The sequence below is a fragment of the Quercus suber genome, unplaced genomic scaffold (assembly GCF_002906115.3).
Source record: "Quercus suber isolate HL8 unplaced genomic scaffold, Cork oak 2.0 scaffold_829, whole genome shotgun sequence".
NCBI lineage: Eukaryota > Viridiplantae > Streptophyta > Magnoliopsida > Fagales > Fagaceae > Quercus > Quercus suber.
This window is the reverse complement of record NW_027070259.1, coordinates 219,226-245,989: the sequence shown is the minus strand read 5'-3', so window position 1 is coordinate 245,989 and position 26,764 is coordinate 219,226. Positions and strand designations below refer to the sequence as shown.

The 26,764-nt window shown below is 32.6% G+C and overlaps 4 protein-coding genes across 4 annotated transcripts; 3 read left to right on the top strand and 1 right to left on the bottom strand.

Moving 5' to 3' along the window:
- Nucleotides 1-4,540: 4,540 nt before the first annotated feature.
- On the bottom strand, nt 4,541-10,721 carry LOC111999590 (phosphoglucan phosphatase LSF1, chloroplastic-like). The gene is made up of 11 exons (XM_065767611.1): nt 10,482-10,721; nt 10,269-10,375; nt 8,811-9,344; nt 8,645-8,652; nt 7,890-7,960; nt 7,482-7,574; nt 6,918-6,989; nt 6,615-6,736; nt 6,057-6,272; nt 5,109-5,214; nt 4,541-4,793 (listed from the first exon to the last, which is right to left on the bottom strand). Exons 1-11 carry the CDS (start codon nt 10,719-10,721, stop codon nt 4,677-4,679), a joined length of 1,686 nt encoding a protein of 561 aa, XP_065623683.1. The 3' UTR covers nt 4,541-4,676.
- A 7,166-nt stretch (nt 10,722-17,887) lies between these two features.
- On the top strand, nt 17,888-19,146 carry LOC112031610 (glutathione S-transferase U10). The gene is made up of 2 exons (XM_024064302.2): nt 17,888-18,324; nt 18,610-19,146. Exons 1-2 carry the CDS (start codon nt 18,001-18,003, stop codon nt 18,967-18,969), a joined length of 684 nt encoding a protein of 227 aa, XP_023920070.1. The 5' UTR covers nt 17,888-18,000; the 3' UTR covers nt 18,970-19,146.
- Nucleotides 19,147-20,277: 1,131 nt separating this feature from the next.
- LOC112031608 (glutathione S-transferase U10) lies at nt 20,278-22,032 on the top strand. Its single transcript, XM_024064301.2, has 2 exons — nt 20,278-20,699; nt 21,401-22,032. The coding sequence occupies exons 1-2, from the start codon at nt 20,379-20,381 to the stop codon at nt 21,758-21,760; spliced, it is 681 nt and encodes a 226-aa protein (XP_023920069.1). The 5' UTR covers nt 20,278-20,378; the 3' UTR covers nt 21,761-22,032.
- Nucleotides 22,033-22,617: 585 nt separating this feature from the next.
- LOC112031600 (glutathione S-transferase U10) lies at nt 22,618-23,584 on the top strand. Its single transcript, XM_024064288.1, has 2 exons — nt 22,618-22,941; nt 23,225-23,584. Exons 1-2 carry the CDS (start codon nt 22,618-22,620, stop codon nt 23,582-23,584), a joined length of 684 nt encoding a protein of 227 aa, XP_023920056.1.
- The last annotated feature ends 3,180 nt before the right edge of the window (nt 23,585-26,764 follow it).

Sequence of the window (26,764 nt, the reverse complement as noted above, 5' to 3'; positions counted from 1 at the left end):
AGAATGAGATTTTCTAAAAGTATCATCTATACGTAGGGGAAGAAGAAGAGAGTTTGTAAGAGGGTAAGAGTTTTTGCTTTGATTCACACGTGGGAATGGTCAAACTTGGGTCATAATATGTAAGATAAGAACTAAGCCTAAGTTTTTCATAAGGTTTGGTCTACTTTTAAAAGGTAATCAATTTTATAGTGAATAACTTTTGGTCTAATTGGTCTAATTGTCAAGAACAAATCATATCAATATAATAGTAAAAATAAGTTACTATGATCTATTGCGTAATAATAAAAAAAAACTTAATAAAAAGAGGTAAAAAATGCTAAATTTATATAATAGTAAAAATTAGTAACTATGATTTATTAGGTAATAGTAAAAAAAAAACTTAATGAAAAAAGGTAAAAAATGTTAAATGCAATAAGTTACTATGATCTATTGAGTAACAGTAATTAAAAAAAATTAAAAAAAAACTTAATAAAAAGAGGTAAAAAATGCTAAATTTATATAATAGTAAAAATAAGTTATTATGATTTATTGGGCAACAGTAAAAAAAAACTTAATGAAAAAAGGTAAAAAAAAGTTAAATGCAATATTAGAGTGCTACGTAGCAAGACCACATGCACTCTTACATGAGGTCTTTGCTTTTATATATACTAGCATTTAACCCGCGCAATGCACGGGATCATTTTATGAATCAAGAAACAATCAACTTAATATATTATACTTAGATAAAACTAAAAGCTAATGATTAATTAAACGAATATAATTTTTTCCTATCAAGGGTCTTAAATTTAAGTATGAATTTCAAATTTGTGTGCTTTCTATAACAGGAAGTCTCAAACAATAGGATGATTAAATAAAGATGGATTGAGTATAATTTTATTATCAGAAATAGTTTAAAATAAATAAATAAATAAAACAATAGAATGGACCAAAAATGCAATTGTAATTAAGAGTTAAAAGTGAAATTTCAAGTTCTATTACAATCTCTCCAAAATATTTGGTTCACAAACTACAATCATTGTCACTCATACAGAGTTTGGATTGTGCACCTATACTTGCAGTTTAGAATCTTGTCATTGAAATTGATAGATGGTAAATTCTCTTTAGAATCATGTATATCCTTTGAGACCTCAACTACTTCAAGTACTTTGTTTTATCCACATGACTCTGGAATCAAAACTCAAAATGAAATACTAAGGTCATCACCATAAAATATAAATGCATCTAATTTGACAATAATAAGATCTGAGAAACTAATCACTCACCAAATACAATTATTCCTACCAATCATAACCATTTGAGCCAAATATCAAAACTAAAAATCATTTCGATGGAGACGGAGAAATCAAGAGTGAAACAAAATTCCTATAGAATGCAATATAGAAAGAGAGGCAGAGACAGACCAACTCTTAAGAACAAAAGTGCAAGAGAGCATGACAACAAAGGATTAAGACTTGAAGAGAGCCCAAAGAACCAAAAGAGAAGACCACGGTGCTTGTTTAAACTTAGGTTCCACTTACAACATTTACAAACCACTTAGCTGCCAAGTGCCAATACTCACAACTTTCAACAAACACCTGCTGCCCACCAAATTGATACCAAGTGAAGGCCTAAGGCCTTGACATAGCAACTTTGAAAAGTATTATAGGTCCTAATAGTTTATGTTTCAACAGTTTGTACCAATTTAAAAATAGGCCAAGGGGAGTACAACAAACATCTATTAGACAAAATAATACCTTACATGGAACCTAAGTCCAAAAGAAAATATATAGAATAAAAAATAAAGAAGCTTGTTCTACAAATTCTCTCATGACTTTGATAGGGAGAACCCTCAAAGATAACAATATAGCAATAGTCTTCCTATGCACTTTTCAACTTTGACAGCCTATGAACATATTGGAACTTCTTCAAATTCTTACACTGAAATGAAACACCAATCCATTTGCCTTTCTTAGACCCTGAAGCTTCCATGAGGACCATGATTTGCCTGAGAATAGGAAAATTTTTCATCTGCTTCAATGTTGTTGCAGACTCTGTTTCTTAGCACTTCTCTCCTTCCAAAAGCACTACATAAAGACAACATTCTATTAGACTTATTCTCAAATAAAATATGATCAATAAAAAAAAAGTTTGCTTCTCCTTCCAAAGGCAGCAACAGAGAGGTACACCCCAATAAGAAATTGAACGATTAATAAAATTTCTTAGTTTCCGTTTAGTTAAGTTGTGCCCCCAATTATTGAATAATTGTTTAAGTCTATTGCCGGAGAAAAGAAGAAGCAACTATTAGACAATATTGAATAAAAATAAAAATGCTATATTTTTCATCTCAAAGATTCGACATACAACATTGTTCATTTTGCAAAGATGCTAAGTCCTTGACCCTAATTTCACAAAGATTAAACTCACATTGAATAAAGTTATGTAAGACCCACATTCTTTTTTGCTAAATAATCAAGTGAGAGTGGCCCTTACACACAATTCAATCATTGAATTTTTAATTCCATTTTAAAGAACAAACAACTTGAAAGATAAATATTCACATAAAAAATAGGCAGGGAAGGGAGGAACAATAAGATCAAAATTAAAGGAAAAAAAAATGTATAACCACGTCACTTCAAAAACATTTAAGGAGCAACATAATTGGCAAATCAAATATCAAATATAAATTAGAAGAAGAAAGATGTATATTAAGTAATGAAGCACACTTGCAGCCCATGCCTCAATTCCAATATGGCAACAAACAGAAGCCAAATTCTCAGCCTCAATGCTTAAATCAAGGAGCTAATTTACTACAGATAAAGCATGATAGATTGCCCCCTAATATCATGCCCAATGTCTGACTTTGATCTTTGCAATTACCTTAGGAATATATTATGCATTTACTTTATAACTTTTCCTTGTACAAATTACTTTCTATAAATGATGTAAATAGAATTTCTCATAAACATATTTCAAGCCTGAATCACTGTCCATGATTCCAACAGTATTAAAACATGTAAAATTTTCAAATTGATCATACCCTTTCTAGCAGAAACAATGGTGTTTTTTGTATTGCATGAACATGGCAATCATCACTTGGACTTCTTTCTAGAGCTGATAGGTACTGATTCATCAGATGGAGCCAATAACACAAAAGCTAATTCGTCATATCAGCATAGTTGATTCCTATTGCAAAAAGCATTTGTTAGGTTCTAAGGTCTTAGGATTTTATGTATTTAGAACTCTAATTTGTAATGTTGGCAAACCATGATCAAAACAATGTATTTAGTCTTGTTTAGGCTTGCTCAAAGTTGGTTTATTATTGTAAAGTTGGAATCGAGTGGCTGCAAAGTACTTGGGACTTTCGGCTTGGCTCGATCAATCGAAGAATAGACTCGATCGATCGAAAATCGCACAGGTTGATTTTTCTATAGAATTTCCAACTCAACCCTACTTCATTAAACGTTTAGGGTTTTATGTTTTTACCCTAGGTATATAAACTAAACCCTAGCCACGTTTTTGAAGGTTGCTCCAATTGTATTGTTGCTCATACATTGCTGTTTTGTGTAAATCTCTTGTGAGATCTAGAGGAGCTTTCCTTTACATGAAGCTTAGGGTTTTCAAGTTGGAGATAATATCAATACCTTGATGATCAACTTGGTTGCTACCATTGAAGCTTAAAGAATATCAAGCGGGGGTGCTTGTAGCTGATTGAAGAATCCAAGAAAGAAGAAGTCTGTGGATTCGGAGCTTGCACGTGGTCGTGTAGTAAGTTCTACTGGTGGTAGCATTAGGAAGTCAAGCAGGGAGCTTGTAGTCCTTCTGTATGAACTTCGATTCTTTTACATAGTGGATTCAGGTTTACCTTGAGGATAGCTAGGTCAAATCCTCCCCAGGTTTTTACCGTGTGGTTTCCTGGGTCATCATATCTTGTGTTCATTTATTTTCCGCTGCTTTATAACTTGATATGATTATTTGATTGCTTTAACCTAGAATTGCATAATTTGACTAAGTAACAACTTGGCTAATTAATCTAGGCTAACCACTCTGGTTGTTTTTAAGGGGTCTAAAACCGTTCAAGTGGTATCAGAGCAGGTAGCTCTTTTGTTGGAGATTTCTTGATCTCTGAGCTGATCCTTGACCCCTGTTGTCATGGAGCATGGACACTCTCTGTTTGTTCCACCTCACTTTGATGGGAACAACTATGCTNTCCGTTGGAAAATAGAAGTGACAATGAGTTGCAAGCTCTTGCATTATTTCTTATTATTATGTTTAACAACATACAATTTGAGCATTTAGTTACTTTATACTACTGAACTGTAACTTTTTCTCTTTCAGGATTTGAAATTGTTAGTCCCAGTCAATTATATACAATACAGGTTCTCTTTTTTAGGTAACTACAGCAGTTCCAAGATATAGAACTACAATGCATAAACTTTCTTGAGACGCAACATCAGCAAAGATGCAATATGCACAGATTGATTAGAAATCTTGTATTCTAATACTCTCAATAAATTAAGAGAAAGACAGGAAGCTTCACTTCTTCTTAGATAACTATAGAAGTTCCAATATATAGGAACTAAAATGCATAAACTTCTTGAGCCACAACATCAGCAAAGATGCAATATGGCAGATTGATTGGAAATCTTGTATTCTAAATCCTCACAAATAATTAAGAGAAAGAACAGGAAGCTTGACACTTACTTTCCTTGTGAGAGTCTAACTTCAACTTCATATCTAGATCCACCCTTGTGGATTGCTTTAATTGGTTCTTTCCAATTTCCAGTAAAATCACCTACCAAATTTACATCCTCTCCCTGTAATGAAGAGACAAAGTGGACATACAATAAGCAACCATCAAAACCCTGTGTGTCATAACTGAATCTATTTACAGCTCATATAATGGTTCAAAAACTAAAATGGTTTAAACTTCTTTCACAGAATCACTCTTTATATATATAAGTAAAATAATTTCATTCATAAGAGGAAATAATCAAATACATTATGAGTATTGGCCTATTCCTAAAGAACAAAGTTTCAAGAAAGAGAAAATGTGAAACTTTTCCTTCATTTTAGGTGATAAAAAATCAAAAGAAAAGTACAGTGAAGATGAAACTGAAATTGTCACTCACCTCTTGCCCATTCCATATGAACGTCACAGCATGGGTTCCAGGACCATCATGTTCACCTTTTTCTACCATAGCTATAAGATCCCATGTTGCCCAAGCAATTGCTGGTCTGCAAAAATATCTGCTTTAGATGCTTTGTCAAGCTAAAGAAAAAGATAATTTAAAGCAGCAGTAGAGCATGAATGACACACCATAGATTAAAGACATGCTTCATACATATACGAAGTAGATGCTCACTCTGACTTATGGTTCCTCAGGTTTCGGATCCTAGACTTCACTTTAACATTGATTTTATACAAGTACTAGATGTGCGTAAATTGAAGCTATGAAAAAAATTTCATTGTTGCTATGGCAGTTAGTATTTACAATTGGAAGATTAAACAATGCTTGCCAAAGTTATTCAAGCATCTCTCTCTCTCTCTAAAATACCTTACCACTTGCCACCTTCCTTTCTTATATATTTATTGGCATGCATTTTCTCATTTGAAGAAACTGTCTAAAATATTGATCAAATCATCAAATCTAAATGGATAATTTGTCGTAATACTAATTATGCAATCTTTGTTCTTTTTTTTTTTTTGTTTTCCATTCCATTTTGGGTGGAAGAAATATACCAATACTTTGGTTATAGTTAACATAAGAAGTCTAACTAAAAACAGGCTACAGTGTGCATACATACATACACATACATATATATATGAGTTTTTAGAAATAATATATATAAAATTAATGACAGACGACTAAGAACCTTAGCTAACAGTCAATCCTGTCCAATAAGAGTTTTTAAGTCATAGCTAAGCAGCTAACACAAGGATTATGGCTAAAATACTTGAGATTGTTATTCATAAATCATAACTTAGGATCTTTAAAGTTGAGATGCATATCTTGATCAAATGCTCCTTAGCATCACCAACAATAAAGTACCAAAATAAAGGAGGGTCAGTGAGGAACCTGTCAGGCCTGCAAATATGTAACCCAGTGACAAAATTATAAGCTGCATGAAGGGAAGTATCTGTCATCCAATGCAGGTATGCAATCACACAAGCTGGAGATCGATCAAAACCAGTAGTACAAGTAACAAAAACACGATGGTTCTTTTTCAACAAGCGTAGTAGAAGTCCCACGCAAAATGGTAACTTCTTCCTCATATCAAAAGAGTCTCCTTCCCTGCAAAAGAAAACCAAGGAAAAATGATTCCATAATTAGAATATATATCGAAGCATCAAATGTCTGGCATCATTTACATATAAGAACAAAATGTCCAGAGAACAAGCCAAATATAGAATATTCTCAAGTCTCAACAATTTTTTTTTTAAGTAAATATTCTCAACAACTCAATCAACAAATCCAAAATATCTAGCCAATTAAGATTCAGCAAAATCACTACAGAAAACACTTTACCACAAGTACACACACAGCATCATAAGACTGATAACAGACGCATTACTTCATTAATATAAGAAACTTCTATTATTCAAGATAGGATATGCCATAGAACCTTTTGCTTACCTTATAGGATAGTTGATCATGAGAATATTAGATCTTTGGCATGATTCGTTGATTGAATTGGAATTGATTCCCCAATTTTCTGCTTCAACTCTACTTTGGAAATTTAGAACAGCAGTCACTCCCTGAAGCAGAAATTCAAAAGCTGTTATAGTAACAAGAGAGACATGGAATGGGAATAGGCAAAGACCCCTTTCAAAGAGCATTCATGAACACGATAATCATCCACAAATGCAAATTAATTGCAGGAAGTAGACCCAATGAACACTATCTCCTTCCAATACAGCTAAAACAGGTGGCACTCACAGCAACATTTGACAAAGTCTCCACCTCAGCTTCTGTTTGAATACATGAACCCACATATATCTGCTCTGTAATCTAACAAAATGAACAACAACAAAAAAGTTAACAACATANATACAATTTGAGCATTTAGTTACTTTATACTACTGAACTGTAACTTTTTCTCTCTTTCAGGATTTGAAAATTGTTTAGTCCCAGTCAATTATATACAATACAGGTTCTCTTTTTTAGGTAACTACAGCAGTTCCAAGATATAGGAACTACAATGCATAAACTTTTCTTGAGACGCAACATCAGCAAAGATGCAATATGGCACAGATTGATTAGAAATCTTGTATTCTAAATACTCTCAAATAATTAAGAGAAAGAACAGGAAGCTTCACTTCTTCTTAGATAACTATAGAAGTTCCAATATATAGGAACTAAAATGCATAAACTTCTTGAGCCACAACATCAGCAAAGATGCAATATGGCAGATTGATTGGAAATCTTGTATTCTAAATCCTCACAAATAATTAAGAGAAAGAACAGGAAGCTTGACACTTACTTTCCTTGTGAGAGTCTAACTTCAACTTCATATCTAGATCCACCCTTGTGGATTGCTTTAATTGGTTCTTTCCAATTTCCAGTAAAATCACCTACCAAATTTACATCCTCTCCCTGTAATGAAGAGACAAAGTGGACATACAATAAGCAACCATCAAAACCCTGTGTGTCATAACTGAATCTATTTACAGCTCATATAATGGTTCAAAAACTAAAATGGTTTAAACTTCTTTCACAGAATCACTCTTTATATATATAAGTAAAATAATTTCATTCATAAGAGGAAATAATCAAATACATTATGAGTATTGGCCTATTCCTAAAGAACAAAGTTTCAAGAAAGAGAAAATGTGAAACTTTTCCTTCATTTTAGGTGATAAAAAATCAAAAGAAAAGTACAGTGAAGATGAAACTGAAATTGTCACTCACCTCTTGCCCATTCCATATGAACGTCACAGCATGGGTTCCAGGACCATCATGTTCACCTTTTTCTACCATAGCTATAAGATCCCATGTTGCCCAAGCAATTGCTGGTCTGCAAAAATATCTGCTTTAGATGCTTTGTCAAGCTAAAGAAAAAGATAATTTAAAGCAGCAGTAGAGCATGAATGACACACCATAGATTAAAGACATGCTTCATACATATACGAAGTAGATGCTCACTCTGACTTATGGTTCCTCAGGTTTCGGATCCTAGACTTCACTTTAACATTGATTTTATACAAGTACTAGATGTGCGTAAATTGAAGCTATGAAAAAAATTTCATTGTTGCTATGGCAGTTAGTATTTACAATTGGAAGATTAAACAATGCTTGCCAAAGTTATTCAAGCATCTCTCTCTCTCTCTAAAATACCTTACCACTTGCCACCTTCCTTTCTTATATATTTATTGGCATGCATTTTCTCATTTGAAGAAACTGTCTAAAATATTGATCAAATCATCAAATCTAAATGGATAATTTGTCGTAATACTAATTATGCAATCTTTGTTCTTTTTTTTTTTTTGTTTTCCATTCCATTTTGGGTGGAAGAAATATACCAATACTTTGGTTATAGTTAACATAAGAAGTCTAACTAAAAACAGGCTACAGTGTGCATACATACATACACATACATATATATATGAGTTTTTAGAAATAATATATATAAAATTAATGACAGACGACTAAGAACCTTAGCTAACAGTCAATCCTGTCCAATAAGAGTTTTTAAGTCATAGCTAAGCAGCTAACACAAGGATTATGGCTAAAATACTTGAGATTGTTATTCATAAATCATAACTTAGGATCTTTAAAGTTGAGATGCATATCTTGATCAAATGCTCCTTAGCATCACCAACAATAAAGTACCAAAATAAAGGAGGGTCAGTGAGGAACCTGTCAGGCCTGCAAATATGTAACCCAGTGACAAAATTATAAGCTGCATGAAGGGAAGTATCTGTCATCCAATGCAGGTATGCAATCACACAAGCTGGAGATCGATCAAAACCAGTAGTACAAGTAACAAAAACACGATGGTCTTTTTTCAAACAGCGTAGTAGAAGTCCCACGCAAAATGGTAACTTCTTCCTCATATCAAAGAGTCTCCTTCCCTGCAAAAGAAAACCAAGGAAAAATGATCCATAATTATAATATATATCGAAGCATCCTTGGGATGTTAGAAACTTAGAGGAAAACATGGCAAACCCAGAATTCCCAGTACTTTCAGAAGATGTTTGAAAATTTGATGCCAATATACTCTTATTCCAGCTGGCAACAGAAACCCGACCTCTATTAAATAGTACATCAAGATCACCCATAAGATGCAGTTGGTGGATTGGAAATGGAGAGAAGGGCCTCTCAAGGACCAGGCTAAAAGGTCCTGATAACTCTTTCAGCATCTTCCTGAGGAAACCAAAGACTGGAAAAAATAAAAACAAAAACACTTATGAACAGAACACATCTTTGACAATTACTTCATAAAGTAACTTTGCAATGTATAAAGGTAACTTCGACACTAAAATACTGCATGGTTATTGAAGGAAAGAAAATAAATGCATTAGCCAGAAAACAGATCTAGTACAAAGCAGTTATTCAGTATGCCACCCACAATAACTTTGCCTCAGATATTGGACTTATCACATGCAACAATGGCATGCCACCCTGTAACAAAGGCTTTGTTAAGTGGAGTTTTGCTCATTGACAGAGCCAATCGAAGAACAGTATGACAACAACGCACTATCCTTCACTGTTGTATTATATGATGCCACAACAAGCATCGAATGTAAAGTATATTATAATCCAATATCAGTGCCAAAAAATTGAGCGGTCATAACAAAGCAATAAGTTAATCCAGTAGCCCAACATGCTGACTCCCACATCAATGATCAAATGTTTTGTGCATGTGAATATATATTTTATGACATAAACAAACTTCACTCAAATTAGGTGCATGTTGCAGAGCACACTTTACGACGAGCTAAGCAATTTATCCTCAAATGTGGTATATATTATATGTGTAGTATGTCAGTCTAGTGAAATTATTCAGTACACAGTGTACTACACCCTCTTCACACGTAAGAGCGGGTTCCAATTGTGGGTTTTGCACAAAGGACTAACCTTTATGAATGAGAAAGGCATAGTACACTGGGTGTACGGAACAATTTCTCATCGTCAATCTGAGCAATAAAAATCAAAAACATACACGAGAGCTACAATTTGCGCATTTAAATAAACCGCAATCGCAAAAATCAGAATTATGATAATTGATCAACTATAACTCTAATATAAAGCCAATTTATATGATAGATGACTAAAAACAGAGCATACCGTGTATCAGTGAAGTCCTTGATCTCAATAAGCCTGCCCCCAGATGAATCCCCTGCCTTTTTCAAAGTATCACCCACCATGATTATCCTTGACTTCTCTGCATTACTCTATCCACAACACCAAATTCAAAAAGTCATTATCATAATCAATCATGACATGAATTCCTACTATAAGGAGGAGCAAGTACTGAATATAAGAAAAAGACGGAAATACCCCTTTCTTGAGAGCATGAACGAAGACTTTGCCGTGGACGGAGAGAGCGAATCGGATACCGAGTGGCTTCTCTAGAGTGACCATGTATTCGTTGAGGTTCATCTTGAACGAAGGAGGAGGGGAGGCGTTGGACATTGCGAAAACCCTAAAGGTTCCGCCATAGGAGCAAAGAAGGTTCTCCTTTTTCTTCTTCTTCCTGTTGTTGTGTTTAGCAGGAGCAGCAGCATCGAGTTGTAACATTTGTATAAGCAAATAGGATGATAAGAGAAAAAATGATGAGTTTTTGCCCTTATTATTGTTGTTGTTATGTTTATGTTTTTATTATTATCTATGTTTAGTAGTCACAGATCCATGCAATGTGTTGAAATAGATAATTATTCTACAATTGTGGTATAATATATAATTTATTCTCTAAAGTTTGTGGAAGATAATTTGTTTTCTCAAAAAATTAAAAATTTCTAAAATTATTTTCCATCTATCCATTTGTACAAATATATCATTTTATTATTTTGGATGTGTTTTATTGATATTATTCATTTTTGAAGTGGTCCATATTTTTCTAAATTATGTTATAGTGTATTATATTTTCCTTTTTTCTTTGCTGTACAAATAAACTCTTCAAGTTTCACATTCTCAAAAAAAAAAAAAAAAAAAAAAAAAAAAAAAAAAAAAACCTCTTTACAAGTTTCAAATATATTATTCAAAATTCTCAACCTCTTAAAAGAGATTATCATGATAATCAAAACTTATCACAAAATTACAATTGATATTACTCAAATTGTTGACAGGCACATGTAAACACATAGAAAAGATTGTATTATGATATAAATTCAAAATTTAACTTCCCAAATAACTAAGTATTAATCAAACAAAAGTTATGAGAGAGAGAGAGAGAGAGAGAGAGAGAGAGAGAGAGAGAGAATAACATTTTTGGTGTGGGGAAAATATGTATAGAATGCAAGAGAAAATAACAAATTTACAGTAAGAGAACGAAGATAAGAAGAGCTAAAATAAAATGAAGTCAAATGGATAGAACAAGAGTGGCATTAAGGTTGAGAGCAGTAAATAGATGAAAATGCTAAAGTAAGGTAGAAAGGTTAGATGAAATGTAACAGTGAAGTAAAAAATTAATAAAAGAGAAAGGGTAAAAAAATAAGGGAAATGTTTAGCTATAAAATTGGTTATAGCTTTAAGTTATAACATTATTCAATATCTTTTTATTGGAGGTGAATTTTGATAAATCTATCATTGAATTACATCTTCTTCTTATATCTTCCATGCCTGAAAAATTTCTAGAAAATTAAATACCAATAGCTATGTCATTGATAAATTGTTTAAATTGCAAGTTTTTATAGTTTAAAATTATTTATAAATCATATAGTAAATAATATCTGATTAATACAAAATTTTACATGTGTATTAAGAGCATAAAAAACATGCAATAATAGTTAGATTTTTTTTTTTTTGGTATTGTTTATTAAAAAATAAGGTTTCGTTTTTTTTTTTTTTTTTAACTCCATGGAGGATCTCTAATTCAAATTTAAAATATTACAAAAAAATATTTTAATTACCACTAACAGGAAAAGTAAAGTTTGTGAGAATCACTAATATAAATTATTACCAATTAAAATAGATATATAGATCTCAAACCAACCAGACCTCATCCCCTAAGCTAGATTCTTCTAAATGTTTGACCCATATCTATTATATATATATATATATATATTTGAACCATGGAATTATCATATACATATTCTTTTTAGGACAAGGATTTCCTGCAAACATGTTTGCGGGAAATCCTACATACAATGCAAGGTGGCAATTAGTGAGAGTGACAAGTGTCCTAGGACATGTGCAATGCACATGATCAGTTAACTCAAATTTGATGACTAACGGTGTTAGAATTTTGCTTTAGAACCGTTTGCTCTCTCTCTAAATTAGATGTTCTCTATCTTCGTCCAAGATCTCTCTCTCATCCTTCGTGCTCAACCTAGCCACATCCACTCACTCCCTCTCCACCGGCCTCACTGCGCCGCATTTCCACCTCCGTTTGTCGCTAAGAACCATCGCTTCAGCACCTTCTTTCGCAAAAATCTCTTTGGTCAAGACGAATACGACAACTCAGAATTTTTCAAGGTTTGTTACCTAATCGGCTTCCAAATCCCTCTCTCTTATTTATTTATTTTAATTTACAAAATCTCCTTAAATCCCCAAATATCTTTGAGGGTTTTAGGATTTTATGTGGGTAAATTGTACAATTTTTTTATATTTTTGAGATTTTGAGGTTTGCCATGCGTATAAAATTTCTCTTTGTTGGGGTGTGGGTGTTGATTTTAGGGCTTATTGGGTTTGAAATATTTGAGTTGAAGAAGGGTGGGGTTGAAAGGGTGTGATAGATCATGGAGCACACAGAACTTTTATTCTAATGACCTTGGTTGTCAATGGCTATCAACAACCATTATTCTTCTCTGAAATTTAGTTGTGTGTAAATATTATATATCTATGTTTGACAGCGATTATATTTTTTCTGAAATCTAGTAAAAAATGCATGGTACTAATTTTAATGCCACTTTTGTCAACATTGGTTACATTGATTCTTTTTCTTGTGAGATCTTTTGTTGCTAAATTTGTTCTGTATTATGTGGGATATAAGTGCTGTAGCTCTCCCATATTTGCTGTTATGGCCCTTATGGGTACATAGCTGTAGGTTCTTCTGTTTTATTGGTGTCCAAAATAAGCTAATGGTTTGTTAACTTGGGTTCTCTTCTTACTATCTTTGTTATACTTGATTGGCTTACTCAAAGAACTTGGGTATACTGAGAAAATGATTTACATATTTTGACAAAAGCAATTTAGCTTTTGAAGCTTTTGTACATTCACATTAAATTTTGAGTTGTATAATTTTTTCTTGGGGAAACTTTGGCATCTTGAACTGGAGCAAAACATTGAATAAATTTGCTAGTGATTTTCAATAGAAAATATTCAAAATAATGCGTTGTGAGAACTCACAATAACTTCTTTTTTCTCTTTTTGTTTCCGGTCCTTGCTAACCTAATTCTTTATCTGGTTGAATTTATTTTTGGTAAAGATATTTTTCTTGCTTCTAATATTTCAAATTGTCGTCTATATAAGTCTGCCTTTTTGTTTAAAAAACTTTTTACCCCTAGGTGTCTTTGCTGACAGGTATCATAGAAATTATTTATTCTTGGTTAATAACTTTGTCTTGTTTAATCTCGTTTTCTTTCACAATTTTTTGCAGATGTGTCAAGCCAATACCAAATAAGTAGTACCGATTTTGTGGCACTCCACTTTACAATGAAATATTTAGAGAGGTTAAAGAGTGCCTTCATGAATTTTTTGGAACAAGGTTTTTTTGGGATCCAATTGGGCAGTCAACTCTCTTTTTCTGAATTGAATTGGTAGTGACAACAATGGAAGGGGTGCCACAGTGCTTCACGTGAGATCATCATAGCATTTGGTCTTGAAACATACACTTTTTCCCTACCTTTTTTGCTAGAATCTTGAAACATACACCATTTCCCTACAATTTTTGCTAGAATTATGTATATTGGTGCTAGAATCTTGAAACATATACCTGTATCGAAGTCTATATTTCAGTAGAACCCTTGTTGTTGTGGTTTTGTAACATTGGAATGCGCTAATATTTATTAACCATATAGGAGATTCATGCATTTAATACATTAACGTACCAAGTACCACAAATTACTTTGTACCTCTAGAATATGCTAATATTTTTAGCTTTTTAAGTTTTAAATATATTATTCAAAATTCTCAACCTCTTAAAAGAAATTTTCATGATAATCAAAAACTCATCACAAAATCACACTTGATATTATTCAAATTGTTAACAGACACATGTAAATACATAGTGAAGATTGTATTATGATATGTTATTTGGTTAATGAAGAAGGTATGTATATAATAATTCTTTTTCTTTTTTTTTTCTTTTTGAGAAAAAGGTAATTGAAATTTTATTTAAAAAAAAAACCAACAACAAAGCAAAAAAACAAAACAAAACAAAACAAAACTCAAGGAAGATCTGACTGGAAAACAACATCATGTATATAATAATTCAATGATTCAAATATGGGTCGGACATCTAAAAAAATCTAGGTTAAGGGGGTAAGTCCAATTGGTTTGAGAGAGAAATATATGTAGGATTTCATCCATAATTTCATTGACATTATTATTGCTCCATAATTTCTAGGAATAAAAATTACATAAGTACTCCAAAATTCTCAGTAGCCTTCAATGATAGCTTCTTGAGTGTTTTTATTTGATTTTCAGTTTTATTTTTCTATGTTATACAGGCCTAAGTTATATTGTTTTGTAGAACAATAAAAATACTCTATATGGTGGTCTTGTAATTAAAAGTTTTGCTAATTAATGTACTTTGTATTTAACTTGTTAATTTATGTCTTCATCGTGCACTTATCCAATCAAAATTGTAAATAAATAAACATTAATATATGAGAATATAAAATTCAAAATAAACTTAATAGATCTTCATCCTTTTTGTAGATGTGATTTTCTTAACAATACATTACTAAGCTTGTTTTATGTATTAAATTATATTATATCTACTAAGGGTATCATTTCATTTACGCTACACATAAACATAAATAATAAACAAAACATAACCATAACAAGAATAATAAGGGCATAAAATCAAAACACATTCTCATGATCCTATTAACTTATACAAATGTTGTGTTTTTTTTTTTTATTAAAAAATAAGGTCAATTTTTTATTTATATTTTATTTCCTTGATGGAGGGTTTCTAATTTAAATTTTAAAATATCACCCAAAAAAAAAATCGTTTTACATACCACTAAATGAGAAAAATAAAGATTGTGAGAATTACTAAATATAAATTAGTATTAAAAAAAAAATTTAAAAAAAAAAACATAAGCATTAACAAACATGGTGAGGCTACTTAAAAATCAACAATACTTGTTTAGTAGAACTTTTAAAGAAAAATTTTTCTCAAATAGAACAGTGATGGAGGCAAAGAAAGATGAGCTCAAAAGCATCCTATGCTTAGAGGAGCATTCTAAATGAGGCAAAAATGTAGGGTAGTCCATGAGATGTATAGTATGTGAGTTATGCGAAAAGTCACAAAAGATATAAATCACAAGTTTTTTGTAAACTTAGAATTTTAGTTCTTAGTCGGTGATGAAATTGGACATTTCATCTACGAAAACTATAACATATCAACTAAGATGATTTGTCTTGATCATGGAAGTAGAGACTTCTAGTTAGTATATTGATATATTTTAAGAGTTAAGACATATTGAACTAGACCGCTGTGAGATTTATTATTCTCCTAACGACTGTCAATTGAATAATAAATCTCACGACTTATATTTACATGAACTCTAAATTCTGAGAGAATAATAGACCTGATCATGAAATATAGGTTACTTTGATATACCAGGAGTGAGATCTAAAGTAACGGTCAAAATCTCAGTATGTTGGCATCCACATTTAGTGTTGATGGAACATATATTCTTAAAATAAAATTCATAGTCTCTTAACGAAAATACAAAATATTCCCCTAAGATAAGTTTAATAAGTTTGTTATTCAAAATGTTAGGCCTAACTACTTTAGTAAATAATTACTAAAGTATATATTTATGAAATTGGATTTCATAAATATATGATGAATAACTTAAAGGATTAAACCGGGTACTCAAGGATTAAGATGTAATAATTTACAAAGTGGCAGTCTACATTCATGACTTTGTATTACTACTAATATTTTATGAAGGAGTTACATGTACAATAAAGTCTTAGGATATAATTTATAAATAAAGTTTAGAGTGCAATTATATTTATATAGTAATATTAAATAAAATTAATGGTAACTTTAGACTTGTCAAGAGTTGACAGAAAAGCCCAAGGCCTATTGGAGCTAGTATCTTATTTGTTTCCTTTTGGTCCCATTCCAAGCCACATATTAAAACCCAATTGAAAATGACTAAAAGGCTAGCCTAATTAGATAATAAGTTATTAGGAGAGAAATATACAGAATTTTGGAATAACATGAACATGAAATGACATGTAAAAGAGTGTTGAACACTCTTTCATTCTTTCTAGAACATAGACATATAACTGATTGAGAGACCACACTTCTTGGGCATCAAGGGGAATTGGAGTGAAGATTAAAAGTGTTCCCAAGTACTTTTCATCTTTGGTTTTGAATTTCACCGCATCAAGGTATACTTTCTTGTTCTTATATTCTGAAACTTACATAACACATGTTATTAATTGAGAATGAAGTAGATCCGTTAATTTTCCATTACGTACATTCATATTTCCATCAATAAATCCATCATCTATATTAGAAAAAAAAAAATACTTTAATAACATAAGAAAAATGTAATTATATCAAGAGCTTACCAGCATTGCATTGAGAATGTGACATAATTGTCAACGATCAAAGTGGACCGAAGTTAACCAAATGAACCAAAATGGACTAAACTGGACCAAATATACCAAAATAAACTATAAACCAAACTAGATAGAAATGGAGCAAAGTAGACTGAATGAACAAAAGTGGACCAAAATGGACCAAATGAACTGAAGTAAACTAAAATGGATCATAGTAAACCAAATAGAATAAAGTGGACTGTAATAGACTAAATCGACCAAAATAGACCAAAGTAGACCAAAATGGACCGAATAGACAAAAATAAACCTAGTCAGACAAAGATAAACCGAAATAGGCTGAAATTGACCGAAGTTGACTAAAATGCTATGTTGATGTGGGTCAACTGAAGCGTGATAATAATAGATACTACACTTCAAAAACATATACATAAATGGGCATAGCCAAGAGCCCTATAGCTAGCTCAACTGACACCTCTCAATATATCTAACAAAGATGCTCATGATTTGAATCTCTCTTCCTAACTATCAAATTAAAAATATATATTATTTATTTAAGAAAAAAAAAAAAACCAATATGAGCATGCATGATCACTCAGAAACAAATGGTAAACATTCCTTCGACTACAAGAGCACTCTCCATGGCTGAGTTTTCCATGTGGACTCAATAGAAATGCCTTTTTTTTTTCCCTGAAATTGGACGAAGGCCAAAAAGTATAGGAGGTTTTTACTTAATGTGACCTTTACAGTGACTTATTAGCTGCCTGAGCTCTCTGCAAGTTCATTTCCACTGTATACACATTAGGCTTATCTTTACTAAAAACCATTATAATAATGAAGGCCAATGATCTTGCGTAAGCCTTTACCTGCTTCTTTATCCAATTATAAATAAATAAAAAACATAATCGTGTAAACACATGGACCTGAGATCCCAAATGGGGGTCAATCTTATCAATTTCCTTGTCAGCTTCCTCAACCAAATATAAAAACACCAAATAAAAAAAACTTGTTGACTGACCAATATGATGAAGATGATTGGAAGAAATTTCTCATATGAGCTCAATAATTAAGGCTTCACGGTCTAATAGAAAGCCAACTGAGAGAGAGAATGGAGGAGAAGAAAGGTGAAGTTGTCCTGTTTGGAACATGGGCCAGCACATTCTGCACTAGAGTTGAGCTAACCCTCAAACTAAAAGGCATATCCTATGAGTATGTGGAGGAAGATTTGACAAACAAAAGTGAGTTGTTCCTTAGCCTCAATCCAGTCCATAAGAAAGTACCTGTGCTTGTTCACAATGGGAAATCCATTGCTGAGTCACTTGTTATCCTTGAATACATAGAAGAATGCTGGAATACCACCCCAAAACTATTGCCTGAGGATCCTTACCATAGGGCAAAAGTCCGCTTTTGGGCCAACTATTATGATCAAATGGTGAGTTATCTCTCTCTCTCTCTCTCCTCTAGTGCTCTAGTACACTAAACCCGATATGAATACGAGATATGTTCAAAATCGAGCAAGTATTGATCTTGTATCCTGTCCAGTGCACTAAAAGTCTAAAACATTGGACAGAAGCCCTTGACTCTTGGTTAACTAATTCAATAAAAATTAAATTAAATTTAAAAAACAAAAAATTGTATCCTTCTATTAGTTGATTTGCTACTGCCAATTATGTAGCTTTTGTGTTCAAACACTAATAAAAGCATTTTGTGTCATCAGATTGTGCCAAGCTTCTACATCATCTTCGGATCCAAAGACAAGGAGAGAGATAAAGCCATTGAAGACTTGAGCCAATTGCTTAAGGTGTTTGAAGAAGGTATTGAAAAGGATTTTCCAGGGCGGTCTCCATTCTTCAATGGCGAGATCCTAGGGTATCTTGGTATCGTTATTGGCTCACATGCATGCAACTACCAAGCTGTTGATGAGGCCATTGGTGTGGCACTCATATCAGAAAAGAATCCAGAGTTTCTCTCATGGGTCAATGCTCTGAAGAACTGCCCTCTGATGGGGGAGACACTACCACCTCATGACAAATTGGTTGCCAGGTTGAGTGCTAGGCTTAAGTCTACTAAAGTTTAATATTGAAGCTGAAAGAAAGGGTTACCATACATCAAGCTCTGATTGGAGATGGTTGCACCTTTTAATTGTTTGGAATAAATCCTTGTCTCTGAGCCATATAAAAAAAATTAAGTGTAAGCAGAACTATGATGCTACTGTTTGGTTTCTATAAAGGGTTGCCTATGTGTTCTGTTTCTACTGCATGTTCACTTCTTAACACTAGATTTGGCTCAAATGTAAACTAGAGCAAATGAAAAAATTGGCTAAAATGCCTTTTACACTCTAAATTCGAGGTTGCTTCTAAATCCAGAGAGTTTGATGTATGTTTAATTGGAAGAAAACAACCTAGCTGACCAATATGGTAGGTGATATCTAATAAGGATAGTTAACGAATTGTAAGTTTAACTGAAAGAAACCAACCTAGTTGACCATTATATAGTTAATAAGGAAAGTTAACTAGTTGTTAGATAATTTCTCATTAAAACACTAGAAGATTGAAGATGAGACATGGAACTGTGTGGAAGGGTTCAAGCAAGCCCATGTATATTATCAAAATATGTTGGGCATGTACTTGGAGCCTTTGTTTTAAGTCAAGTATAACTCGGATGCAAGCCCACTCCAAGACATTGCAGTTTGACTTTAATCATGGATAACTTCGGATTGTTAGCCCAGTTAAAGTGTGGTGCCAAATATTTTTTTTTTCTTTTTTGTTTTTAGTGAGTGTGATTCTCTCATCCTACACAAACTAAGTAATTATAGGAAGATATGACGATCCAAATTAGTAGATAAGAACTTGGCTTTGATACACTAGACCCGTTAAGATGATGATATATAACAAAAAATTGACACATGTCACAATCATGATAGTCCAATACAACTAGACATTGGACTCAAGCTTTGCCTATTGAATAATAGACTAAAATCTAAGATTTCCTAGATTACCTAAACCTAAAAACGATTTGATCAATCCTTTAAGGATGCAGGCCAAAAGTGTTTGTTACGAAACATGTGAGTCCTTGTGCATATAACATAGTTCTTTTGCTCTTTCTTAATTTCTTGTCACCCAAGAGCCAAGAGGCGAAAGTTGCTATCATGCTATGTCAATTTTCTTCTTGTTCCTAAACACTTCTCCCATATTTTACTATTAAAATCTTGAACTAAGCACAAATTCTTAAGACTTCTTCCCCAAGATTTTATCAAGAAACATCTAGTCCAACTCTAATAAAATTTTAAATCTTTCTATTGTCACCATTGACTAAAGTGCTCTCTGATCCACCAAACACTACAATACAGTGCAAAAGATCTCACAAAAGGAACTCTATAAATCAATGCCTCATACAGCCATACATGCATTACACACCAATATTTAAGATACAAAACAGAGACACACAGAGAGAGAAAGAGAGAGAGAGAGAGAGAGAGAGATCATAATGGAGAAGCAAAATGAAGTTGTTCTGTTTGGCACATGGGCTAGCGCCTTCTGCAAGAGAGTTGAGTTAGCCCTTAAACTCAAGGGCATACCTTATGTATACGTAGAAGAAGACCTAACAAATAAGAGTGAGTCTCTCCTCCACCACAACCCTGTCCACAAGAAGGTACCTGTGCTTGTTCACAATGGCAAAGCCATTTCTGAGTCACTTGTAATTCTCGAATACATAGATGAGTGCTGGAATAACACACCAAAACTATTGCCAGAGGATCCTTATCAAGGGGCTAAAGTTCGCTTTTGGGTCAACTATTTTGATCACCAGGTGGGTAGTATCTAACTGCTTACGCTATTACATTTTTTTATTAAAAAAAAAATAATAAGTAACAGTCTATATATTTGTCATTTAAAAAAAAATTTGTAAAATCATTTGTTTAAACTTCAATTTGTCCATATAGAAGTTTAGAACTATATATTAATAGACTTTTAACAAATAGGAAATTATCAACAAAAGAAAAAATTGTATCCCACCACACGCCTAATTAATTATGATATCTTATCTAGGTATGAATATGGTGATAATAACTCTACTTTAAAAATAAAATAAAATAAATTAAAAAAACAAACAAACAAACAGAGAAAAAATAAACAAATATCTAAAAAGAGAGGAAGTGACCGAAATTTATAAATAATATATATTCCAATCATCTTCCTCTCTCAACCCTCCTCTCTGTTCCCTACCTCTCCTTCTGTTCCAAACATATTCTGAATAAGAATAAAAAGTCTCAAGTCCTCCTTAAAAGGAGAAAGTAGTTCACATATCAAATATATGCATCATATCTCATATAATGTGTAGGTCCTACACACTTGTATAAGTGTGAGATTTGCACGCACTAAGAGGATAAATGCATATATATCATTACTCTGAAGGTGCCTAGCTTGTATAACTTCAACTATTATTTCTTGAAAAATTGGGCTCTCTTTATGATGTTAAGTAAATGTTAACTACATATATCTTGTTAGCAGATTATGGCAAGACTCTTACCCATCATCATGTCTAGAGGCGAAGAGAGAGAGAAAGCAATCAAAGATTGCAACGAGTTGCTAAAGGTGTTTGAAGAAGGAATCAATAAGGATTTTCCAGAAGAATTTCCTTTCTTTGAACGCAAGACCTTGGGATATCTTGATATTGTTGTGGGCGCACATTTTTGCAACTACGAAGCTTTTCATGAGGTTGTTGCTGTGGTTTTTAGCCCTGAAAAGAACCCAGCAATTATGGCATGGTTGAAAGCTCTAAAAACCCATCCATTGATGAAGGAAATGCTCCCACCTCATGACAAGTTGGTTGCTGAGATGAGAGGAAAGTATTTGGGCCAATCTCCTTGAGTTTGATCCTTAGGCTAAAGGAAATCCTAAATATACTAGCTACTTAAATAAAAGGATTATGAATATCCTATGGTGTTTATCAAATAATGGATATGTAAAAAAGTCACTTCTTACTGTATAATTTTATTTTAATGAATAAAAGACTTTATTAACAAGAGAAAAAGTAAAACACTGTAGAGGAACAAGCCTCAATCTTGATAACAAACTCAAAACAGGAGGCATAGCTACTCAAATCAAAAGAGCCAAAAACATTACACTTAAGAGACCATTTAGCTAAAGTATAAGCTGCTACATTAGCTAAATTCTTGACATCGGCATTTCATTGTTACGATATAGTTTAAGTTTTAACTATACAAGCTTTTGGTGTATTTCAATTGATAGTTTAGTTATAATGACATTTTTATTTTTTTGGAAGTACTCCTTATATATCTGTCCCCCTCCCCTACTAAATACTTATATGAACGTGTGTGATCCAAAAATAAATAAACATTCCTAGTCAAGAGCACTCCATATGGCTGAGTGGAAATTGTGGAATCAGTTAATAGCTTGGACGAAGGCCTTAGTTTACTTCCACAGCTTTCACATTAGATCTTGGCTCATCTTTACCATAACAATTGTAATGCTGAAGCCTATACATTTTTCCTGCTTCTTTATCTAATTATAAAAACTGTATAACACATGGATCCTAGATCTCTAATGGGTCAACGTCATCAATTTCCAGGTCGGCTTCCTCAACCAAATAGAAAAAACTAGTTGACCTAAAAGATAAAGATGATTGAAAGAAATTTCTCATATGAACTCTTTAAATTAAGGCTTTTCACAATCTAAAAGAAAGCCAACTGAGAGAGAGAGAGAGAATGGAGGAGAAGAAAGGTGAAGTTGTCCTGTTTAAAACATGGGCCAACGCATTCTGCACTAGAGTTGAGCTAGCCCTCAAACTAAAAGGCACCCCCTATGAGTATGTGGAGGAAGATTTGACAAACAAAAATGAGTTATTCCTTAGCCTCAATCCAGTCCACAAGAAAGTACCTCTGCTTGTTCACAATGGGAAATCCATTGCTGAGTCGCTCATTATCCTCGAATACATAGAAGAGTGCTGGAATACCACCCCAAAACTATTGCCTGAGGATCCTTACCAAAGGGCAAAACTCCGCTTTTGGGCCAACTATTATGATCAAAAGGCGAGTTCTCTCTCTCTCTCAATTCTAGTGCTCCGGTGCACTAAGCGCAATATGAACATGACATATGTTCAAAATTAATAGTCAAGTATTGATCTTGTATCCAGTCCAGTGCACTAAAACATTGGACGAAAGTCTTGCCTCTTGGTTAATTAATTCAAAAAAAATTAAATTAAATTTAAAAAAATGAAAAATCGTACATCCTCCTCTTTGTTGATTTGCTATACTTATACCAATTATGTAGCTTTTGTGTGCAAACACTAACAAAAGCATTTTGTGTCATCAGATTGTGCCAAGCTTCTACATCATCTTCGGGTCCAAAGACAAGGAAAGAGAAAAAGCCATTGAAGACTCAAGCCAATTGCTTAAGGTGTTTGAAGAAGGTATCGAAAAGGATTTTCCAGGGCAGTCCCCATTCTCCAATGGGGAGATCCTAGGGTATCTTGGTGTCGTTATTGGCTCACTTGCATGCGACTACCGAGCTGTTGATGAGGCCATTGGTGTGGTACTCATATCAGAAAAGAACCAAAAGTTTCTCTCATGGGTCAATGCTTTAAAGAACTGCCCTCTGTTGGAGGAGACACTACCACCTCATGACAAATTGGTAGCCAGGTTGAGTGTCTGGCTTAAGTCTACTCAATTATAATATTGAAGCTCAAAGAAAGGGTTACCATGCATCAAGCTCTGATTGAAGATGGTTGCACCTTTTAATTGTTTGGAATAAATCCTATTCTCTTAGCCAAATAAAAAATTTTAAGTGTAAGCAGAACTATGATGCTACTGTTTGGTTTCTATAAAGGGTTGCCTATGTGTTTTGTTTCTACTGTTTACTTCTTAAAACTAGAGTTGGCTAAAATGTAAACTAGAGCAAATGAAAAAAGTTGGCTAAAATGCGTTTTACACTATAAATTTGTGGTTGCTTCTAAATCTACAGAGTTTGATGTATGTTTAATTGGAAGAAAACAAGCTAGCCGACCAATATGATAGGTGATATCTAATAAGGAAAGTTAACTAATTGTAAGTTTAACTGAAAGAAAACAACCTAGATGACCATTATATTGGTGATACTTAATAAGGAAAGTTAACTAGTTGTTAGAAAAATTCTTATCACAACACCGGAAGATTGAAGATGAGACATGGAACAGGGGAAGGGTTCAAGCAAACCCGTGTATATTGTCAAAATATGTTGGGCATCTACTTGGGTCCTTTCTTTTAAGTCAAGTATAACCCAGGTGCAAGCCCACTCCAAGACACTGCAGTTTGAGTTTAATCGTGGATAACCTCGGATTGTTAGCCCAGTTAAAGTGGAGGCCCAGGTTTTTTTTTTTTTTTTTCTCTTTCTTTTGTTTTTAGTGAGTAGAATTCCCTCTATCCTTGTCTTACACAAACTGGATAATTATATATAGGAAGATATTACGGTCCGATCAGTTAGATAAGGACTTAGTTTGAGTACACTGGACCAGTTGGGTTAATAATATGTGGCCAAAAATAAACACGTGTCACCATTATAATGGGTCTAATGTAACTAGACACTTGACTCAAGCTTTGCCCATTAAATAATAGATTAAAATCTAAGATCTTATGAATTACCTAAACCTAAAAACTATTTGATCAATCCTTTAAAGATGCAGGCCAAAAGTGTTTGTTACGAAACATGTAAGTCATTGTACATGTAACATAGTTCTTATGCTCTCTCTTAATTTCTTGTCGCCCAAGAAGACAAAGGTCGCTATCATGCTAGGCCAATTTTTTAATCCCATGTTTTACTTTTACCATTAAAATCTTGAACTATGTACAAATTCTTTGACTTCTTCTCCAAGATTTTGATCAAGAAACATCTAGTCCAACTCTAATAAAATTTCAAATCTTTCCATTATCACCATTGCCTGAAGTGTTCTCTGACCCACCAAACACCACAATACAGTGCAAAAGATCTCACAAAAGGAACTCTATAAATCAATGCCTCAAACAGCCATACATGCAATTCTTGAAATATGAAATTTTCAACAACAAATAAGAAAATGGTTACTTAAAAAATGTTGAAGCAAGATTTATTAAAGAATATAAATCTTGAACAAGTTTGTAGGACCAAAAAAATGCCCTCCAAAATTAAAAAATTCAATTATAAAAACAAATAGTGCAAACAAAAAAATATATATAAGGATGATATAAAAAGAAAAAAAATACTAAATAAATCCCACAAGCACATCACGTGCAAAAGATGTGGGGTTGTTTATGGCGGCCTAAGCTTACAGTCCACACCAAAAAGAAAAAAGATATACACGGACAGAGCATTTGCAAGCAGAAAAGAAGAGAGCGAAAAAAGAAAAGAAAGGGAGAGAGCAAGTGAAGAGGAGGAGCACGCAGCAACAGGTTTATATATGAGATTTTATTAGTCCCTTTCTTCTCTAATTTCTCTCAATCCCTCTTCCATAAAACTGAATTTTTGTTTGGTAAAACAAATAGAGTGAGGTTTCATGAGAAGTTTTTAACTCCATATATGAAACTTGAAGTTTTACAAACCAAACAAACAAATAAAGTCTTTGACTTTACCACTTTGAATCAAGTTTATGGAATCCTTGATTCTACCATTATATGGAGTTCTTGACTTTACCAATTTAAAAATTGAAATCTTCAACTCGCCTCCATTTAAACAAGTTGATGGAATCTTTGGTTCCACCATTATACTTAGTAATTCCACCAATTAAACAATTTGAAATTATTGATTCTACCAATTTATAATAATACACTTAATGGAATCCTTGACTACTAAAATTATTTTAAATAAAGTGGGGCTTTTAATTCCTTCAAATTCCAATGTGACTAATTCTTTAAGATTCCTAATTCTTTAAACAAAATTGGAGTTTCCAATTCACAAAATAAAATGAACATAAAATTGATGTGAGGAAATTTTTTGATTTCCAATTTCTAAAACATGTTCATAAAAATAAAATTGCTTCAAAGGAGTTTTCTTTCTCTTAATTAAATTTGGAAACTTCGATCAAAATATCATTGCTTGTTAAAATTCCTACAAAGAAGCTGTGCGGGTCGCAAATGAGGCCAATGGGCTCAGCCCCACTTGGGCTCACAACTAATTTGTTTGTAAGGCTGAATTTCCTACTATGGGTGATCCTACAACCAAGGACTCACTGAGATCACCTTTCTCCAAAAAAAAAAAATGCAAATACATGAAATTAAAAAAAAGAAAAAAAATATATGAAGTTTTACAATTTCTTTTAAGCGTTTTCATGTTCTGAAATAGTTACACGATAGTTCATTATTAATTATCATTATTTATTATTAATGTGGATAAGTGTGACCATTTATTTTCCTAAGTTTTATAACATTTTTATTTTTATTCAATTGTTATTTCCTATTTGTCATTTTTTTAATAAAAAATATTTCATTGTTTTATAAAAAAATATTTAAACTAAATAACAAAATAAATTCATTGGCATTGTATTAATTATTGACCCATATAGCCACATTCATTTATACATAAATAGTTTAGTAAGTGTCCACTTAACCAATCAAATACTTAAATATCATTTGTTTTTTTTAACAATATACACACATGTAACAAACTCTCTGTATTTTCTAATTATTAAATTATATACAGTTATATTTTATTTATAATATACACACACACATCACACACATACAATTCACACAAATAATATTATGACAAAATAAATAAATAACACATACAATCAATATTACAAACATATATAATATAAATTTATAATAAAGAGTAGATACTGATTTATGAGTATGTCAAAAAGAAAGAAGAGATGTGATGATAATGTCATGAGAATGAGATTAAAAT

What these genes read in the sequence shown, in the direction of transcription:
- LOC111999590 (XM_065767611.1), bottom strand. Translation starts at nt 10,721, where the DNA reads ATGTTACAACTCGATGCTGCTGCTCCTGCTAAACACAACAACAGGAAG. An exon ending in TCATATGGAATGGGCAAGAG is followed by an intron (nt 7,575 to 7,889) that starts GTGAGTGACAAT and finishes TCTTCATTACAG; the next exon opens with GGAGAGGATGTAAATTTGGT. An exon ending in AGACTTTGTCAAATGTTGCT is followed by an intron (nt 6,737 to 6,917) that starts GTGAGTGCCACC and finishes TTTCTGCTTCAG; the next exon opens with GGAGTGACTGCTGTTCTAAA.
- LOC112031608 (XM_024064301.2), top strand. Translation starts at nt 20,379, where the DNA reads ATGGAGAAGCAAAATGAAGTTGTTCTGTTTGGCACATGGGCTAGCGCC. An exon ending in TCAACTATTTTGATCACCAG is followed by an intron (nt 20,700 to 21,400) that starts GTGGGTAGTATC and finishes TCTTGTTAGCAG; the next exon opens with ATTATGGCAAGACTCTTACC.
- LOC112031610 (XM_024064302.2), top strand. Translation starts at nt 18,001, where the DNA reads ATGGAGGAGAAGAAAGGTGAAGTTGTCCTGTTTGGAACATGGGCCAGC. An exon ending in CCAACTATTATGATCAAATG is followed by an intron (nt 18,325 to 18,609) that starts GTGAGTTATCTC and finishes TTGTGTCATCAG; the next exon opens with ATTGTGCCAAGCTTCTACAT.
- LOC112031600 (XM_024064288.1), top strand. Translation starts at nt 22,618, where the DNA reads ATGGAGGAGAAGAAAGGTGAAGTTGTCCTGTTTAAAACATGGGCCAAC. An exon ending in CCAACTATTATGATCAAAAG is followed by an intron (nt 22,942 to 23,224) that starts GCGAGTTCTCTC and finishes TTGTGTCATCAG; the next exon opens with ATTGTGCCAAGCTTCTACAT.